Source organism: Diceros bicornis (genome assembly GCF_020826845.1).
Source record: "Diceros bicornis minor isolate mBicDic1 chromosome 3 unlocalized genomic scaffold, mDicBic1.mat.cur SUPER_3_unloc_2, whole genome shotgun sequence".
Classification (NCBI taxonomy): Eukaryota; Metazoa; Chordata; class Mammalia; order Perissodactyla; family Rhinocerotidae; genus Diceros; species Diceros bicornis.
Window position 1 is genome coordinate 239,965 of NW_026690898.1, and position 21,063 is coordinate 261,027.

At 48.5% G+C, this 21,063-nt stretch overlaps 1 protein-coding gene across 6 annotated transcripts in view; it reads right to left on the minus strand.

The window, feature by feature from the left end:
• The window catches only part of LOC131402048 (ral guanine nucleotide dissociation stimulator-like), a 57,687-nt gene extending 42,463 nt beyond the window's left edge, over positions 1–15,224 (minus strand). For 2 of the 6 annotated variants that reach the window (XR_009218218.1, XR_009218217.1), the window contains exons 1-8: positions 13,550–13,654; positions 12,985–13,054; positions 12,724–12,858; positions 9,806–9,923; positions 5,281–5,402; positions 4,136–4,234; positions 927–1,126; positions 411–555 (exon numbers count right to left, since the gene is read on the minus strand). Coding sequence is in view for 1 of the 6 variants with exons in the window: in XM_058537026.1 (XP_058393009.1) it covers positions 12,997–13,054; positions 13,554–13,654; positions 14,064–14,243; positions 15,013–15,024 (351 nt within the window). In the remaining 5 variants the exon portion in view is untranslated. Of the gene's footprint in view, positions 1–410; positions 556–926; positions 1,127–4,135; positions 4,235–5,280; positions 5,403–9,041; positions 9,134–9,805; positions 9,924–10,282; positions 10,643–11,559; positions 12,859–12,984; positions 13,055–13,549; positions 13,655–14,063; positions 14,244–15,012 lie in introns of those variants that run through there. The other 4 variants (XR_009218216.1, XR_009218220.1, XR_009218219.1 and 1 more) reach the window with 4 other exon arrangements.
• Positions 15,225–21,063: the final 5,839 nt, after the last annotated feature.

Below are 21,063 nucleotides of genomic sequence, written 5' to 3' on the forward strand. Positions count from 1 at the left end.
TTCCATTTTTGCCTCAATTTGGTAAGTGGCATGGCTTTGAGGTTTTATGATGCTTTTTCCAGCAAGGTCCACCCCCACCACAATGCTTACCAAGGCCTTGACACCTAGCACAATGCCGTGTTCACAGCATGCACTCAAGACCTGTGGGACTGGGTTGAATGAGGAAAAAAATGAGGAACACCTGATGTTCGGAACTTATGTCTAGGTGCCATAATGTGAGTGAGGAAATTGCTAGAGTTTTTCGATAGATTTACTATGCTTTCTAATTTTTCCTATTTAAAACAATGGGAAACATGGTCTCCAAGTTCTTTCTCAGAGAAAGTCTGACATTTCAGGCACAGATTACTGACAATTATTAATGGCATGTGATTTTCCCACCTCATCTTAGTTTTAAGTTTTTAATTCTTTACCTTGGAAATGACCTAACTTTGGTTTTTCCAAATCTTGTAGTAATACTGATGCTCCAGAAAGTCAGGCCACGGGTATTCTGCTGTTGTTCGTCCTCCCTGCAAAGAAGTGGAGATGTGCATCCACGCAACTGAGAAGCGTGTGGTGCTGTAGTATTTGGAGTCAATCAGAAAAGCTAAATGGAAAAACGACTTCAGAGAATTACCACCATAACCCCCCACAACAACAAATTATTTTGCTTAATTATTTTGTGATTCTGAGGGTATATTTAAACAGGGATATTAAAACTAGTTCCCAAGAAGCCAGCCCTATAGTAGAGCAGAAATTGTATATTACCTTCCTGCACAAACTTGCCTAACATTGTGGGGAGGACCAATGGGAAGTTTCAGTGTTGTTGCCTGTGTTAATGAGGCCAAGAGGTCCACACTGGGATAAGGAAATCCAGTGAACAAGCCTGTGTGCAGTATGGGAGAAGGGGCATGCGTGTGGTCCCATGAAGTGGCTTAAGGGTCACTTACAAGTGCACCTGAGTTTCCTGTCTGTATAATGCAGGAATTGGGGTTGTCAAATATGATGTTTTCTCCTTTTTATGACATGGCTAAGGGCAGTCGTTCTAAGACGTCTGATCAAGGTATGGGCCCTTCAGGCAGGCAGGGTCCAAAGGGAGGATCTCTGCAGCGACACTGACCATGGGGTTCAGAGGGAGGATCATGGCAGCCTGGAGGGATGGAGGGGATGATAGGACAGGTGGCCTTGAAAAGGCAAATTCCAGGATGCCTGGCACCCGGTATTTCCATTTTAGATATTGAATTTACATTTCAAATACTGGCCAGGGTGCTTCCACCAGGGCTGCAAGCATCCTCAGCAATAACCAGGCTGGTGAGCCCCACCCCTACCTGAGTACCAGCCTTAATGGATGCAGCCCAACCACACTATGAAAACTCTGGTGGGCAGGGCATGGAGAGTAGGCGTGGTATAGAGAAGAGGTGGGGTAGAGGGTGGGGTGGAGAAGCAGAGGGGTGGGGCCCAGGGCCAGAGGAACAAGGCGAGAGTGGGGGCCACAAACTGTGCATGCTAGGAGCTTTCGTCTCTTAACTGCTCCTAGCTGGCAACCTGTAGGGCTGCAGGACTACAACTCTCAGGATGCTCTGGGCATGGGGCGGTGCCTAGGCCTGGGGGTAGGAGCAGGGCGGTGTGAGCTTTGTCGAGGGCCAAACCGCCGTTGGCTGTGGACTCTGGTCCTGCACCCGCTCCACGTTGACTGAGTCTTGGAGGGATGTGACGAGACGAGGGGGACCAGAGAGTTAGGAAGGCATGGCAGCTGCATGGCAACTGCTGGCCTGCAGCATGCAACTGGTTTTGTCCAAAATTGAAACCTGACTCGCACCTCTTCCCCACGGCCTCCCCCTATTGCTTGAATCCTCCTCCCACCTGTGTGCCTGTGGGTCTTTTCATAGCCTCCTACCTAGTCCAGGTTCAAGTGCTTCTCTAAACTGCTTATAGGAACTGGTTTGACATCCCAGAAACTTTCCACTTTGCCTGCTGCCCCTCTGTCTTCTCCAGCCAAAGTGCCATCATTTCATCAGCTTTTGGGAGACATTTGCCCTTGTGGTCCCTCTTGCAAGCACAACTTAAGAGCTTTTCAGCTTGGTAACATTGGCTGTTTCTTGCCTTTTTCACAGATGTGGAAGTTGAGACATCTGTGAGGTTAATCACTGGTTTCCCCAGGATCCATTAAGAGCAGAGGGGAACAACCTCATTCTCAGGCAAGTATCTATTAGGTCATTTTCACCAACACATTCCAGTGCAGAGGACTCCGAAACAACATCCTTAAGATGATAATAGCTTAACAATTTTTCCCTTTAGATTGATCACCTAATCTCAGCTGAGGCCTGAGTGACCAGTCTCTCAGGGACACGGCTGGAGACTCTGATCCCTCAGGAAGAGAACAGTGGTCCAGCTTTGGGTAAGGGATGTTCAAGGTAGACAGCACTTGTGCAGCATTTGAAACTCATCAGCATTAACAATTCCGTTTTGGATTCTGGCAAGGTTCCTGGATAAACACGCCTAGGGATAGTCAGATGTACCGTATTCTTTAAAAATTGATTAGAGTAGTGAAAGGAACAGAACATAAAATATCCTGCTTATTTGAAAAAGATGAAATGCAAGCAAGAACTTCTTGTTAATTTTTTTTATGCTCATTCTGTTGGCTGTACTGTACGCTTGAATGCAGAAACAAAAAATTTGAATTGCCAAGTTCTCTTTTCCTGAGATTGGTAAATTAACTTAAAAGTCTTATTGAAACCTGTAGAGGAATGATTAGCAGCTTTCACGATTTATGTCCTCTCTAAAAATCTGGGTGTTGATCTACATGAAAAAAAGTCCTTGTTTATATTACACACCCCAATAGGTTACATTTCTGATTCCTGAATGTGGGATATTATCAAAACAACTGAAAAATCTGCTCCTGGAAACTGGACTCTGTAATTATGTCAAGAATTTGCCTCTTTATGATTAACGACACGAATTCTTTAACATTTTTGTAAAGAACGGGTGAGAAACTCTGCAGTGTCTCTGAATGTGGCAAGATGGGGAATTCTCTTTAGACCACATCCTCGGGTTCTTCTCTCGTGTTCAATAGACCCGGGTGATAGTCCGTGTGGTCAAGTGCAGCGCAGCTCCCCCAGCCCCCAGTGTTCCATCCTACTCTGGCCTGTCCCCTCTTCAGGGGGTTCTGATGACACTCGTCCACAAGTGTTGGAAGGAGACATTGTAACATGAGGATATTCATCATCTTAAAACAAGGATTAATGGAGAGGAAAGTCTCTGGGTCTGTGTGCTCCGATGCAACTGCTGTTGGGGTGTGGCTGCAGTGACCACTGTGCTCCCAGCAGTCCCCACAATGGCTGTCTCAGACGTTTGATCTCCTGGTGCAACTACTGCAGCCGTTGACAGAGCTGGGAGCTCGTGGTTCAGTGTTTTCTGTCAGATTTTGTGGCTCTGACCCTCCTCTGCTCGCCTATTGCCCATTCCTAACTGCTGCGTTGATTGCTTTGTAATTGTTTCCTAGGAGCCACTGTGTGTAACTGTATTTCACAGTGTCTTTAGGGACCCACCCTCACTACACGAGTCACTGTACAACAGTGTACCTGGTGTACCCCGTGTTCGTCCTCTCCAGTGGAGCTGTGAAGAACCCTGCTTACTTGGAGTTCCTCTCATTCTCATGCTGCTGGTGCTGCTTCTGAAGCTGGGTAGCTCGTCTTTGGTTTCATTAACATTATACTTTTCATCAATTATTTGGAAGTCGAATATGACTTTGTTAATAATGTGGACACTGCCTGTCACAGGAACTTTTATGTATCTTCCCCAACAGCTCTATGAAGTAGGCCTGTGATCCCCATTTTACAGGAGGGGACACTGAGGATCAGAGAGGTCGAGTAGCTTCCTTCACTTCACACAGTTTCTTAGTACATTTTGAGTCTCCACCTGGAATTCCGCCTCTCAGGTGTGTGCACTTAGCTGGTGTTCCACTTTGTGCCTCTCTGCCAGCCTCCCCAAAGGCACACACTGCATCCTGAGTCCATTGTCTGCTTGATGGCAGTCACCCTGCACAAACCGGCTCCGGGCAGGGAGTGGACTAGCGGGGTGTGGTCTTCCGGCTTACCCTGGGCAGGTTCTAGGTTCATTGCGAGAGCTGGAGCAGTGGAAGATACTGACTGTAACTCACCTGGAATGTTTCTTATGTAGAAATACTCCACTGACTTTTTGCAGGTGTCATGTCTTCTTTGTCTTCATTGCTCCTCTGGGCTTTCTCCTACAGTCCATGCTGTGCAGTAACATAGAGAACAGAGACTGGTGAACATAATACTGTTGCCCTGCACCAAACGGTCACATCACTCATTTTTCTAATTATGAAACAAATACACACTGTAATAAAAGTCAAATTATACTGATCTATGTAGAGTAAAGTGAAACCTTCCTTCTCTGCAAACTCACTCCCCTACTCAGAATGAACTATTGTTAAGAGGTTGCGGCTTATTCTTCTGGAAATTTCCTATGAATTTATATATACACAAAGTTTTTTTTTTAAACACAAATTACATAACGACATCGTTTTGCAATTTGCTGTTTCCCAAACCATATATCATAGACCTCTCTCCTTATCAGTACACATCACTCTAACTTACTTTTTTAGAAGTTTTAGAGGTATTCCAAAGAATAGGTATACCATGATCTGTTTATATCTTCTTTGATAGAAACAGGATTACATCCAGTTTCACTATTATACATAATGCTGCAATAAGATCCTTGTATGGAATTTATTAAACTGGTATTCAATTGCTCAATTTGCTTCCTTTCCTTTTAGTCAGAGACTATGATACATTTTTAACATTTTTATGGGAATTATTTTATAGGGAAATTAATTTTATCACTGAATAATGACATTTATGGGGAAACTGGACTTCAAGCTCATCCATCTCAGTATTCTGGAGAAAAATTATGAAACTTAGAACATATTATGCTCGCTCCATCACATTCTAACAAGTCATGTTAAAAATTTAAAGTTGTATCTTTGAATAGCCTCTACTCTTTCTGTTCAGGAGGATGAATTTTTCTTGTCTTGAAAACTTCTGACTCCAGGGGCTCTCAGTTGGCCTTCAGAGAGGATAAGATATTGATGTTGTATCTATTTCTCTTCAGCTGTAGGTTGCATCTTCTAAAGATCATAGAATTGAACATGGTCCAATCTATATATATGATTTGCTTCAAAAATTCAAAGTAATGAACCCAAGATAGGAATCTATAACTTTAGTTCTTAATAAAGAATTTCCTTTGATATCATTGTCTCTGTGATTACTAGTAAAAACTCACCTATGGGTGAAGAGATGTGGTTCTCCTGGCAATGTCTGGCTTGAACATCCATAGCTAAGCCTGCCACATCTGTAGGTAGATTAGACTTGACCTTTTGATGACCTCTGCTCTTGTTCTTTGACCTGGAAAATATAAGAATTTAAAAAAGCTGGTGTTACTAGCACTGAATGCTAGAAATGCCCATTAAAGAATGAGTTTCATTTGGTAAACCAAAGGGAGTATAAGCAGAACAAAGTATTTAATATCTATAAAATTTCAAAAATTTCTAATTTTTTAAAATATAACTCTATTTTTGCCAAAGTGCAAACTGTGTATATATGTATGAAATATCCCTCTGTCTATTTCTTAAGTTTTTTTCCATTGATTTGATGGATTTATCTTCTAATCCGGATTCCAAGTGTGAAAGAACATCCGAGTCCTTCAAAGAAAAGAAGCCATTGAAATTTGATTTTCTTTTAGCTCCGCATCCCACCGGTTTGAGGAATAAATGATAATGTAATGATACAGTGATTTTGAAATCTAATTGTTAATTAGAGGGGTGTAAGGGATGATTGAATGGTGGTTCATCCCCATGGTCAGAGGTATTGTACACATGGACGTGTAAACACGATTCAGGAAGCTGTTTCAGCCCTGTGACATCCCTGAGAACCACAGTGCAGGAGGATCTAGGTACACAGCCGTCTGCCTCGATCTCCTGGGGTACATGTAGATCCAGGGGTCTTGAGAGTGGCTTCAGAGCAGCTAACTTTTATCTATTTCTACCCTTCCTTCTCTCCAGCTTATCTCAAATAGTCCTGACTATCATGTTTCAAAGTAAGACCAATTATAGTTATCTACCTGAGTTTCTTGTTCATTATTGCAGAGTAATAATTAAGGATACCATTAAATATCATTTAATTGACCTAATTAAATTTGTTGTAGCTTATAATTGATTAGAACACTAAGTTTAGTTCAGCGTATGATTTTCACCAAATGTATTACTCTGCTTACAACTGCCATGTGCCTCACTCCTCTTAGAAATCTATCTTTGGCCCATCACAAGATTTTAATGACTCAAATCATCATAAATTAAGATAATGTACTGTCTTTTGGATGATAGGGAGGCATATGGGTCCATTTTGGAAATATGCCCATCTGTCTTTGCTCCCCATGGGAAGTTTCTGGTCACTAGGTCTCCAGGTGGCTTTCATAATCCCTAGTTCTGTAATAGCTTGGTGCCTTTCCTTCTAATTGGGGTAGAAATAAAAGAGATCAGAGAGACTTATTAGTTTTGGTTGCATGAAGTCTTCTATGAAGACCATCCATGCATATTGTTCTGGATAGCTCTCTGTTCCTAAGACTACTAGTTACTTTAAGGGCTTGACGGGAACTGTGAAAGGTCTGATATTTTACCTTACCTGCTAGCTAATGTCAGCCTACCATGGTCTTATAGATGATGGCAAAAGACACGATACCCATGGGTCAGAGACAAAGAACTTAATGACACAGCAATAGCAGTGGCCAGAGTATCAGCATTTGCACCGGTTCACTGAATCTCACTTCCTACAGTGTGATACAGTGTGGGGCAGGTGACATGCAGAGGGTTGCAAGATCTCAGAGCCTAAGGAACTCAAATCTTTGATAACGGGCAGGATGTCTGCTAAACATTGCCTTGGGGGTGTGTTATTTGTATTATACTGGGTAGTAAGCAAGCCTGCCCTTTGCTCCAGAGGAGGCCACTATTTCTATCTTTCAAGGCTGACAGCTCTACACACATCCTTGAAAAGACAGCCTGGTCTTACTGGCTTTCAAAGATAAGCTTGAATGAGACTTTACCATCATTCAGTTCTTCTGTTTCCATTATTGAGATTGTGCAAATATGCTCTTTTCTCTGTAGAGTTCACTAATTTTATTCATACATAAGGGATACCTTTGGTTTTATTTATTAAGTTGAAATTGTCTTATTAGAGGAAATGATGAAACTATTATGGGTTGGATCTGAAAATATGCTTTTCCCGGAAAAATGTGAAAGAAGATCAGTGCTCATAGAACTTTGCCACAAGGAGCTGATAGCAACTTAAACGATTTTAATTTGAATAGTGTTTTATACAACTTTCTTCCATTTACTTCATCCTCTCTGCTTCTTGTAACTTCCATATGGGAATGGGGCACTTTCAGGGATTCACTGAACTCATTTATAATATTAAAATTGTTTTGTCTGTTGTGTTTTTTTTTATTGAGGTAAAGTTGACATACAAAATTATATTAGTTTCAGGGGTACAATGTAATGATTCAATGTTTGAGTGTATATTGAAATGATCACCACACCACCACCAGATGGGAAGCATTTCAGTATTTTAATTGGTAAGACTGTGCTCATGCACGTCCATGGATCATCAGTTCCATGGCATTCCCTGCTGGAGCCCCCCACACCCCTGTCCTGCCTCATCTTTCAAAGCTCCAAACAGTGTTCCCACCCCAGCAGGTGGTGGTAATGTAACCACAGCACACGATTGAGGAAAAAATCACAACCACCCAAGGCCAACACACTTTAAGGTCTCGGGCCCAGTTGCCCCATTTGGACGAGTTGGTAACACCAACACTTAGTGTGTAAACTGGAAGATTGTCCAAGACCATGGACCACAGAATGACATGGGCTCAGAAGTCACCTTGGACAGCAAGGGACAGTGTGAGGTCACTCACTGACCAAGATTATGGTCCCTTATCCTGGCAAAGTAGAGCTCACCCGGGATCCATCAGGCCAAGCCAGGGAGGAGGCTGTGGGCCTTCTAGGGAATATCTGCCCTAAAGGGAATTGCATAAGAAAGGCAGGGGTGCTGAAAATCCTACTCCACAGGGAACAGTCATGTTTATGGAACGAGGCCCAGCAGTAGCCTTAAAAGCTGCGTCACAAATCTTTCCTCCTGGATACAAAACAAGCAGGAAAAGGAATTCAGAGTCCTGATCAAGGATCAAAGGCGGATTCAAAGCTAGGTCAGGGGTGAACACAGAGCCCCTAGAGGGGCCTCAAGAGGGAAAGTCATGCCTGCCTTTAGTCCATTTGCAAATGACCTTCCTCAGTCCTTGTCGTCTCCACGTGCACGTTTTGATCTTTTACATGGTTTTCCCCACTTAGAGCTGATGCAATCCCAGAGATTGAACTAGAAAACTACAAGTTCCTAAAATTTGGTTAAAAGACACCTCAAGAAGAGAAGCATAAAATGTTCCCTGTTCCTCCAGAATGTAGAAAGGCAGCCCCTGCCTGTGGCACGAAATGATCCTGGGTAGTGCTGTTTTAAAGACACCCACATTTCAGTGGTTGTTGCTCTGCCTGTGAAAGTACCTTCAACCTTTAAATCCCAAGAGAACAGGCGGGGGGCTGTGTCCTCTCCTGGAGGAGCTGAATGATACTGAAATGAACCGGTCCTCGGTGTTAGGGGGACTTGGGACTGTCCCCACTAGTCAGGGAAGGGGCTGGCCCTTCTCCATTCTCCCACATACAATAAGCTGATGACCCAGAAGAGTTCTGGATTCAAGGAAAAATGTGAGATTCAGTGTCTCACTTACATGCCTACAGAAAGCGACAGAACCACTCCACAACTCCCAGGCTCTAAAGGGAAGAGGACTTTAATATAATATTCAAATATGGCTATTATTATTTACAACAAATAACTACTGTCCCTCTCCAGTGGGTGAATAGGTGTTGGGGTAGAGATGTCAGGGAGCTGGGGTGGGGTCGTCCCCTCTCTCTTGGGGTTCAGGGGCCCCAGGAATCAGCTTACAATGTTCCCCTTCCCATCAGGTGGGAGGAGCTGGCCCGGTGCATCGCAAGCCTCCAAGCTGTGTCCGCGCTGCTGAGGATGGGGCTATGATCGGCCACTGGTACTGGGCTCGGAGTTGGGGCCTGGGGGCTGAGTAGAATTGTCGGGTTCTCTTGAGGGGCCTCCAATAATCATGGCCCCCACCCTGTCCCCACTGCACTGGGTGATCCAGACCTTGTGCTCAGTGTTGTCAGCCACCAGTACCCCATTTGTCTCTGCCACGTGAGCGATCATTTAGTATCAACTATTTCACAGAGGGGGAAACAGAGTCTCAGGAAGCTGAAGAGAGTCACCCGAGTCACAGGAGTGTTCAGTAGTGGAGCTGGGATCCCAGTGCCAGCTGTCTGACTCCCCAATGCCACGCTTAGCCCGAGCTTTACTGAACCCCTAGGAGTCAGTCACCCCGGCCCAGACACTCACTCACCCTTGAACTTGACGATGGCCAGTTCTTGGCCTTGAGTATTCTGTTGGCCAACTAGGTCTGGGACTCCAGCTGGCAGGACAGGCTGTAGCTCCAGGACAAAGAGGCACCTGTGAGCCTACCAGGAGCCACACCTCAGGTGTCCCCCCACAGCCTGCCCAGCAGCTGGAGTCTGGGTGTTCCAGAGGTCACCATGCAATAAGTCCTGGGCCTGAGTTGGGGGCCACAGAGACAGGCTCTCTGGACTGGCCAACAGGGAGAGTCCACCCCTGCCCTCACCCAACTCCTGTCCGGCCTCACCTACCGTTCTCGTTGAGCAGCACCATGTCCTGGAACCAGGCCCCAAATCGCTCCTCGGGGTCCAGGTTGTAATTCTTTGCAGCCACCTGGAGCAGCAGGATCTCCCTCATGACTCAGTATTCCTGGGACCAGAGGGAAGGAGAGGATTCAGACAGGGCCTGGTGGGGGATGCTGCATGGGTCTTGTGGGTTGTGAGGTAAGGGGCAGGGGACCGGTCCTGGGAACCATCCTTCTCTCCAGTTCCATCCAGGCTCTACCTGTTTGCAGAATGGGAATAATCAGCCCCTCCTCCAGAAAGTTTTACTTGATGCCATCCTCCCCTCAAGCCACCCGCCAATTGGATGGGTCTCCCACTTCTCTGTTATCAAACTCTTCCACTCAATGTAAGATACAGGGGGTGGAGCCAGGGAATTTTCTCCCCAGAAGCTCTCTGATTTCCACCTCTTTCCCCTCCCCCGCAGGGAGTGCCACAGCTGCTCACCTCAGTCCTTTACTCAAGATTAATCTTGTTCTCCTGGAAGGCAGAGAGCCAGAGTCCATTAGATAGAGGCCCCTAGCCTGACTAGCCCCCTATGCCCACCCTTTCTCATGTTGCACTACAGCCAGATCCCCAGAGGGGCTGGGGCATGCAGAGAAAACAGGACTTGGACCCAGGCCAGGCTCTGGGATCCAGAGAAGCAGGACATGGGGGTCAGGCTGAGGGACGTGGCATCACAACCCTCTCTGATGACAGACTTGGAGGGTGAGGTCTCAGGCAGACGGGACTGCTCAGCCACATATGTGCTGCCTGACTTGGAGAGGCCCGAAGTCTCTCTCCCTCCATGGGCAGCATAGGAGGGAGAGGCTGTGTCCAACTCAGATAAAACCTCATGCAGCTGTGCCATCAGGCAGCTCTGAGCTTCCCTAGCCTGGGGAACCAGAATGGGTGTCTCAGGTGGAGCCTCTGTTCACTTATCCCTAAGATTGGCCTGATGCCCCAGCTCCCAGGGGCGGCTGCGAGGCTCTCAGGAGAGATGTGCCAAGTGCTGAGAGCTCAGAGCTCAGTTTGGAGTCTCCTGCATCCCAAGGCTCAGGATCCTGGTTCTCCCTACCTGCTCCTCATGTCCACCCACCTCGAGATTATCACCCATCAGCAGGTGCAGCATCAGCAGGTCACCGAGGAAAGTACCAAGATATGCGATGACACTCTGTGACATCGGGTTGTGTGTGGGATGAGCCCTTGCTCTCAAGTCTGCCCCCTGGAGACCCTCCCCTGAAAAGTCCTCACCCTCATACTCTCTGCCCACCCCAGTGTTCCCACCGGCAGCAGCCTAAGACCCTCAGAAGCCTCCCCTCAATTCCTCCTCCCTTCACACCCCAAGAACACCACACTCCTCCTCCTCACCTCCCAGGGCCGGCTTCTGGCAAATCACAGGGTATGCGGTCCCTGGCCCTCCCCACAACAAACCCATTCTGCACCAGATCTCCCAGGCCCTCCTCCTGGTCACTTCTACTGGGGGATTCAGGCACTGTGGCAGCAAGAGGAAGGGCCCTCCTCTGTTTATTTGAGGCCTCCAGCAGAGACCCTCCCCCACAGGCATATTCTCCTGCTGCTGCTGCTTCTCGTGCACTCTCTGGGGGCTGATCTCCGGGGAGGCAAACGTGGAGGACCCCTCCTGCCAGGGTCAAGGACAGTGTCAGTGGGCCATACTCCCCTCACCTCATTTCTCTCCAGCACCACTGGCCTCCGACCCTGAACATCTAACTCTAATCAACTGGTAACAATGTCACGCCACCCTCCAAGGTTTTGTGATTCTAGAACAAGCCCGTCTCCAACTCTCACTCTGGGTGTGAGCTTGGGCTTGTGGCCTGGACTCTCTGAGCCTGTTTACTCATCTGGAAGGTGTGAGAACTCCAGCTACTTCACAGGTTCTCCTGAGGACTCAGAGTCACATGACTGTCATCATTGTGTTCGCCTTCACCCCTCCAGGTGGAGCAGGCAGAAAGCTCCCACATTCCTTTCCTCCCTCTTACCTCATCACACCCCTGTGAGGCCTGCACCACAGAACCACCATCCCTCCCTTCCCTGATGAGGAGACAGAAGCCCAAAGAGGGGCAGTGAGTTGCTCAGGGGCCCAAAGAGGAGAGGCCCCTTGACCCTCCCAGCCATAGGTTCTGTTCCAACATCCTCCCCTAACCACCAGCCCCACCACTGACAAGAGTCCTGTCCCCGAGCTCTCAAAGCTTGGTCCTGGGCCGAGCCGTGGATGGAGAGGACTGTGTGTCTTGGCAGTCTGGTTGAGTGGCTCCTGCCTGCCCCAGTCCCGTGGAGTGTTTGGCCCCCAAGCTGGGACAGTGGCCATGCCAAAGCCTTCTCCTCCCCAAGGAACCCCTCAGGACATTCCCCTGCATTGAACTCTTTCTTTATCCACTAAGGAACTGGACCTCCAAGTTGCCACCTCTGATCCACAGGGAAAGGGGTGACAGAACACTTTCCTTCCCTGTTTACATGAAGTTCCTAACATCCTTTCAGCAGGATCCACTAAGAATCCATCAGTTGCCTAGACGCTGCTGATAAGCCACCAGGGGCATATGTCATTGCCAACCAGGCACTCAGGTTAAACTCCTGTGGTTGACTCGAGTGATTGCTCTAGGGGTCCAGTGGGGGGTCCCAGAATGCACACACATCTGTCTCTGGTCCAGCAGTTCAGACCCAAGGATGAGCAGCCTGTTTGTCCACCTGGTCCATGGGAATCCCCAGCTGTACATGTCCCTGGGGCAGGCAGGGTTCCCTTCCTTTGGAGATGTGGTGAAGAGAGAAGGAGCAGCAGGGGCCTGGCTTGCTGAGGACAGGTTTAGGTTGAGGGCTAAACCCACCTCAACAACCCAACATCCTGGAAGGCGCTACTTCCAGCAGGATGGACATGCATAGAAGCCAGAGACCTGCTGATGGCACCAGCTCAGCAACTCCTCCTGGAACAGCCCAGCCAACACCACTGTGTCCCATGACCAGGGCCTCCTGCCCAAAAATCGCACCCCACCGGCCAAGGGGCCTAACAGATCCTTCTGCTTGTTAACCTGGACAGGATAGACAGGAATGTTTCAGAGAAAGTTCAAGTGAGAAACTATCAAACCCACAGCCTACCCAGTCCCCCTCCCCCTCTCTCCCCTCCTCTCTTTCCAGACGCCCAGCCTTTACTCTACCTTGGTCATCAGTTATCTTCTCAAGGACTCGTCTTGGCTATAGAGCTCCTTCAGTTTTTCAGAGCTGTCCCTGAGAGGAGGGGAAAGAGGGAAGGATAAGTTTAGGAATAATGTGAGGGGTCTGAGTGCAAATCCCTTTTCTTTGACAACCCAAGAGATTCAACCTTCCTGGGGGAGTGTTCTCACTGGGCTCCTCTGAGTGCTAAGGTCCCATGGGACTAGGAGGGGGCTCTCCTGTTGGTCACTGGGGTGTCCACTCCCAAGATCCACAGAGCAGCTCTGTTTCGACCACTTTGAGTTTCAACTGGTCGTAGAGTTCTGTTGCTATAAACACTTGAATATCTCCAATGTGGTTCAACCCAGTACCTGACATGTAGGGAAACTGAGTCTTGAAGCAGAACTGGTGCACTAAGGACACCAGGAGACTTAGAGACAACACACCGAGGCCCAGGCCCTGTCCCCAGCATTTGCTGCCTCCCAGGAATTCCCAGCTGACTGAGGAGACAATGGCAGACATACAGGAGATCCCCCATCCACCCTGGTCCTCCTATGGAAAGAGGCCTACCCACAGGGAAACTTCCTCCCATGTGTTCTTCAAGTGGTTTGTGGAGGTTTTCTGCAGAACAGAGATGACAGTGCGGGTTGAGAAGTTCTTCCGGATCACGCACTCCTGGGGAAGGGAAGAGAGTGAGGTGTGAGGTGGGGTGCTGGAGCCCCTCTTGATCTAGCTTCAATCCCCTTCTATTTAAATCACCCCTCCTGGATGAGACAGACGCTCAAGGAGCCCCAGAAGGGCACATTTAGGACCCAAAGAGTAACACTCACAGGGAGGAGGATTTTAGCTCAACCCAGGGAAGGAGCCAGGTAGGAAGTGAGTATCCTACCACTGGGACCTGGAGTTAAGGTCAGCGTGCCCCTGGCAGGAAGGGCCTAGGGACTTGCAGGGGCTTAGACCACACACTTCAATCCTGGGAGCTGATAAAGGTGGAGAGACAATTCCCAAGGCTCCAGTGAGGGGCTCCACTGGGCCTCCCACAACACACCTGGGCCACCTGAATCCAGTGCTCCCCTACCCTTGCCCTGTCCTGGGTCATCATGCTCGCGTTCCCGAGGCAGGTGATGATGACGAGGCTGGCCACCCTTCTGAAGTGGTCGACGGTGGCCTGGACAGTGGGTGTCAGGTGCTCATTGCCGGGCTTGTTCCTCTTGCCCCAGGTGAAGCCCAGGCACTGAGAGGGCACCACCTTCTGGAAGAGCTCCTGGGGAACAGGGAGAGTGTCACCCAGCCCTGCCACACCCCAGCTCTGTGTCCACAGCCCCCAAAGTCCCAAGCAGGGGTCACAATTTAGAGCTGGAGCTCAGGAACCTCAAGATGTGGCCTGAGTCTTGTGAGAGTCTCTGGGTATTCTTCTCTGTCCACCAAGGGTACCCAGCACAGGATGACCCAGGACCCAATACTGGTAGGGAAGGGAGAGGGGCATTTGCACACAGCCCGTCCTGGCTAACCCCAAGCTCCAGACGGTGGCTCAACTCAGCTCATGCCGAGGGAGCATCTTCCACCACCATGATCCGCCCTCTGGTCCCACTCCCCATTCTGATGCACATTCCCCCGTGGCAGCTACAACCACGGGCCTTGTTTGTCTCCCTTGTAGTGAAGTACACGTCAGGTGTCTAATAAGTCTTGAGGTTGTTGAGCCTCCTGAGCAGACGGTTGGGCTACTGTGGACCTGACGGCACACAGTGAGTTCCCCTCCACCACTGATGGGCCACGCCCTGCCCAGCTTTCCATTTCTTCTACCTCATGGAGCTGGCAAAGCCATTCTGTGCAGCACGTACTCTTAATGTCCACCTCTATGGCCTGCAGGTGGACAGCAAAGGCTTGGGGTTCAGAAAGTTGCCCAGGACATACAGTTGGTAAGGGGCAGAGCCAGGAATTGGGTCCAGATCATAGGAGTCCAGATCAGGTCTGGTGCAACGATGGCAGAGGGAAGGCCTGCTCCACCTCACCCTGAGAGCCCAGCTGCTCACCGCATCCATCATGGTCAACTGCTCCACCACCAGCTGAGGAGGGAAGGCCGTGAGGTTGGGCTTCTTCTCACACTCCTTAAGAGCCACAAGTGGAGATGGACTTCCCACTAGATATGATGGTTCAGCTCAACAGCTACCTCTCCTGCTGGAGCCAATGTTGGCCCTTGCTCCAGCTCCAACACTGCTGATGGAGGTGAGGCCCACTCCAGCACTAGAAGAGGTGATGTCAACGGCGCTGGAGCCAGTTCTACCTCCACCACTGCCCATTGGTCTACTTCTGTCACTGTCTGGAGTTCTGCAGCTGCCGCTGTAGTGGAATAAAGAGAAAAGTTCACTCACATAGCTGGCTTTCCATGTGTCCTAAACACAAGAAATATCCCACTTCCCTTCCATGTAGCCAGCCTGCAGTCCCCCTTACCCTCTGGCTCTGCCTTAGTGGCCTCCAGAAGCTCACACTGGGCAAGAGTAAGAGGGTCAAGGTAGCTCAGCTCCGAACCAGGCAGGAGACTTGCGTGTACATCCCCTTTAGCTTGAAAAAGGGACATCACAAGTCTGGTCCCACCCTAGTTCTGGTTCAACATCGTCATCTCAATGTCCTGAGTGTGGCTCCTGATCTCATCTCAGAGCAGCACTGGATGGCGTCTGTGGCCTCATGCACCTGACCCTTGTCTAGTGAGTTGGTGGAGTTGAAACCATTGGGCAGCTCCTCAATGACCTCCTGAGCGGAGTTCTGCAAAGACTGCTCGGGAGCTGGGCCAGAAGGAATCAGGGGCTGCCTGCAGACTGCCACTGGGGTCAACCCCTAAGAGAAAGTCTGCTCCTCAGTTCAGGCACAGAGGGACATCCTTGCAAAGAAGTGTGGTCAGGGAGGGAAGGAGATGAAACCTCTATGGCTCGGTAGCATAAGAGTAGAGGAGTTCACTTTCTCATGCTGCCAGCCATGATCTGAGCTATGAACATGACAGACTCACCATGCTTCTGACACCTAACAACCAGCTCCTGCCCAGGAATGACCTGACCCCATGCCCTGCCTTCCCCCCTCCTCACAAACACACACAGACACACAGACACACACACACACACGATGAGGGCCAAGGGGTGAGGGGCTGATCAGGTGGGATCACAGTTGTGTCTTGGCCTGCACTAGCCTTTCCTGGGCTGCCCCGTGTTAGCCTTCACTGCCTCCTGCCAGACACCCAGAGGCATCAGGGATGAGGGCTGAGACAACGTCGGCAACAACCAAAAATATTCTCTTTCTGGGATTTTTTGAGCCCAGATCCTCCAAAAGTTGGGATACAATAACAAAACATTTTTGCCTGTTGACTGTCTCCAGTCAAGTGAGCTGGATGGGGGGCTGTGGGTGTCTGGTTACCAGAGTTCTAAGATCTGTTGTGGTCTATGACCAAGGAAGTGAGGTCACTTTTCAAGTTTCCTTTACCTGGGCACCTTCCCTCAATCAAACATGTCCAGAGCTGCCCCTTGCACCCGGGCTGCTCACCCTCCTCCCCATGTCATCTCTTGAACTGTACACAAGGAGCCTACACAGCCCTAGCCACAGCTCCCTGGGAACCTAAGTCGGGTCCTAGCTTTGAGGAGACAGAGATGAATGCAGACCTCCTTTTTCTTACCAGTTCTTCACCCTGGGAAAATCCCTGTGCCTCTCAGGTCCTCCCCAGTCTCCAAACCTGCACCATGGGGATCAGGCTAGAATCTACTTCCTAGGGATGTCACCCGGTTTATATGTCATAATATCTATTACCCCTGTGGGCTGGTGTCACAGGTACCTAAGGCACAAACTTAGAGATGGAAGAATAACAAGAAGGGGTGACAGGTAACACAGAACACCACTCTAAACAGGCCTGGGTTCTAGCAATGTGATATTGGAACAGTCGCTTCCAACTTGGCCTCATTTTCAGGTCAGCGTCATCGGGGGGGTTGAAACTAATGGAAATTTAGATACTGCCATCCTGCGGCATAAAACCATTAGATTTGTTCCTGTTTAATGGAGAATGAGACCCAAGTGCCTCATCTTGGCCTATGAGGTGGGCAGCCCCCTCAGTGGTACCCAGTAAGCCCCACCCATGGAATAGCCATTCCCGTGGAACCAAGTGGTAGTAACTGGCTTCTTAACATAATAACAGCCAAAGTGATGGGATGTCTTGTCTAAATTTTGACTAAAAATATCTCTCACTTCCTCTTAATCCCTCTCTCATATTCCATCTCTCTCTCTCTCTCACTGTCGAATCCCTGTAACTGAGGAATCAAATACCAGTGTGTGGGGCTGCCCAATGTGGTGGCCTATAGAGGAGAGAAGCACCGGACTGCCCAGGCCAACAGACAGAAAGAAACTCAGGCTCTCAGTCCAAACTGAACCCTGAAGGCTGACAGTGAACTTGGGGGCCAGTCCTCCTCCAGTCGAGCCTCATGTGTAGCCACAGCCCCAACCTGTCAAACTCACTGAGGCAGAGGCACCCAGCTAAAACGTGCCTGATTGCTGATCCACACAAATTGTCAGATAGTCATCATTTGTAGTTTTGAAGTGCAAAGTTACAGGCAATGATGTCAGAGAGGGAAACGTAACTGACACAGCCTACCAGGCCCTGGCCCTACATTCCACCCCAGCTCCTGTTCTCTCCTCCCAGCCTCCCTCCAGCTGCACTGGCCACCTTTCTAACCCCCTCTGGCTAAAGTCACTTCTGCCTGTGAGACTCAGGACCAGTGGTGCCATCTCCCTGACACACTGCTCCCAGACTAATGCAGGGCTGGCTCCCTCTTGTCATTCTGCTCCCAGCAAATGTCACCCTAGTGAGGCCTTCCAGACCCTCCTACCCAGTGATGCCCAGCCCTCCCTCACAGTCCCCTGCTGTGTTTCTCTACAGCACTTTCTCTTTTCTTTTTCATGTCTTTGCTTTTGTCCATTTCCCCTCTAGAGTGTGAGCTCCTGGCAGGCAGGGACAACTTGGTCATTTTCATCCTGCACTTTGGCCCACCAGGGCACCTGGCACAGGATGAGTGTTCATTGCACAGCTGCTGAATGAGTACATGGGAAGATCTTGCACTCCGCCCCGTGCTTCTGACCAACTTTGATTGTGGAGATGAACACTAGTAATAGGAGGTACAAGTTGTTTCTGAGGCAGGGGGTCAGCCAGAAAGACCTCTACTTGATTCTTTGCTGCTCCAGGAGGTCAAGTAAAGTTCAGTGGACACTGAGTAAATTCCAGGTTTACAGCAGAAGGAAAGGACTTGATGTGTATATATATTATATAACAGTTAGCAAAATAAATTTAGTTAACATCAATCACCAAAGAGAAATAAAAGGTTTTTTCCTGGTGATGAGAGGTTTTAGGATCTACTCTCTTAGCAACTTTCAAATATACCACGCAACAATATTAACTTGCAAAGTGCTGTATATCAAGTATATCTCAATACAACTGAAAAAAATAAAAACAAAAACTCACTGGCCACCACTGACACAAGAGGCTGCCCACACCTTGGTGGCCATCACTAGCACTGCAGCCCTTACCAAATCTCCGCCAAACAGAAAGGAACCGTTCTTTGGGTGTCCTCAAGACCAGAGGCTCTCTAAGGTAAAGGAGCAGGAACTGTCACCTTCGCGGGAGTAGGAGGAATCTCGGGAGCCTACCTTTTCCTTCATCTTGCTGTCCCCCACCAGGTGTCCTCCACTCCTGTGGCATCCAACCTCAACCAGGACAATGACTCCCCCCTGCCTCTAGATGAAGACCCCGAGGGTCCAACAGGGACTGGTCTTCTCTCTCATCTCTAGACTTGGTGTCCAGTGCTCTGGCATCTTTCTCCTTATCCCCAGTTCTCATCCACCCAAACCCCCAAGCCTCCTCAGTTCTAAACGATCTCAAGTGGGTGGAAAGCATTTTCTCAGCATTGCAGAACACAGTAGGTCATCAACAGAGAACCTAGTCCAACAGACTCGTTGTGAGTTCATGGAACCCTTGGTGTCACCCGCTGGATGCACGCCACTTTATACAGGACAACACTCACTGAGGTCTTCTCTTCTGTTCCCAATGCCTACACAAGGGGAGGGTGGGCTGATCATAGTTCTGGGAGCACACAGAGGTGGACTGCAGGGACCCAGTCCTGTGCTTTCTAAGCTGGGCCAGGGATGGGTCTGGAACAGGTGGAAACCTAGGATCCTTAGGGATTCCTCTCCCCATCACTGGGCCCCTGGGCACGTATCTAGGAGAACGGATGCTATGGCCCTGTGGGAGAGCTGCCTCCACCCTCTCTCCTTCCTGCCTCTTGTCAATTCTCTGGAATCGGGTCTTTCTTGACTGCACCTCCATGGCCCCTACATGAGAAGTCAGTGTGAGTGGGTGTACCTGTGCACATGTGATGATGAGGAGAGGAAAATGACCCCATATGGAGAGGCGTGGCCATCAACCTCCTAGGATCTTAATGTCTCTCATTGCCAAAGGGCCCCTGAGGGAAGGGTCGGAGGCTTGGTCAAGGAAGCCAGAGCTCTGTCTAGTCTTCGAGACCCTGACTGCCTCCTGTGGTCTGGGCCAGTACTTGCCTCTTTCTGGGCCAGTTTCCCAACTGTACAGTGAGGGGTAAGATGTGCAACAGCACAAGCATGTGCTCGGCCAGGCCAAGTCATCAGGCTACATCGATATATTTAAGTACACTTTAAGTGCATTGAATACATTAATATTGTTGTACAATCATCACCACGATCCATCATCAGAACACTTTTCATCCTGCAAAACTGAAACTTTATACTTATTCATGAATAACTTCACATTCCTCCTCCTCCCAGCCACTGGCAAACACCGTTCTATTTTCTGTCTCTCTGAATCTGGCGATTTCAGGAACCTCATAGAAGGGAAATCACACAATGTTGTATTTTTGTGACTGGCTTATTTCATTTAGAGTCATATCCTGAAGGTTCACCCATGGTGTGCCATATCTTAGAATTTCCCTCCTTTCTTAAGGATGAATAATATGCCATTGTATGTATATACCACATTTTGCATATCCATACATCCCTGGACAGATACCATAGCCCGGCCCAAAACCAAGCCCAAAATAAAATGAGGCCACAACCAGATTTTTATCAATGGTCCCCTGGAGACTACTTTCTTAAGCCACGTTCCATATGATATTTACTAAGGTTCTAGTCTTGGGCCATGAGTTGCTTTTCAGAAACTCTCGTTTTTCCTCCTTGAGCAATTTTCAACTGGTTTGAGCCAATGAGACCATAAGATGGCTGGCAAGATTCAAACCGTGACTGCACAAGTGACGGAGGATGACCTAGGGGACCAAGAACTCCCCTGCCGATCATGTTAAGGACACCGCCTTTTGAACGTGGGATGTAGGACAGAACGTGAAACTCTTCTTGAGCAAAATGCCTAGGACTGACCCCAACCTTCCCGCACCCACTCCTTTGCCCTTAAAAAGCCCTTTTCAACTGCACATTGGGGAGAAGGATTTAAACTTTGTCTCCTGTCTCCCTGCTGGCCAACCTTGTAATAAAGCTTTTTCCCTTCTACAAGAGCGGGTATCTCATGGTTGGCCTAAGGGGTGCATTGGGCAGCAAGCCCTTCCTTGGTTACAATACTTGGGTGGCTTCCATGTTTTAGCTATTATGAATAATGATGCTATGAATATGGGTGTTGAAATATGTTTTGGAGAACATGTTTTCAACTCTTTGGGGGAGTATATACCCAGAAGTGGAATTGCTGGGTCCTATGTAATTATATTTTTAATTTTTTTTAGGAATTGTAATACTGATTTTTACAGCAACCATATATTTTATATTCCCAAGACAGTGCACAAGGGTTCCAAATTCTCCACATCTTGGCCAACACTGGTTCTATTCTTTTTCTTCTTCTTCTTTTTATTTTTTGATAGATGCCATCCTAATGAATGTGAGATGGTCTCCCACTGTGTTTCTGATTTGCATTTCCCTAATGATTACTGATGTTGAGCATCTTTTCATATGCTTATGGGTCATTTGCAGATCTTCTTTGAGGATATGTCTACTCATGTACTTTGTTCAATTTTGATTTGGGTTGT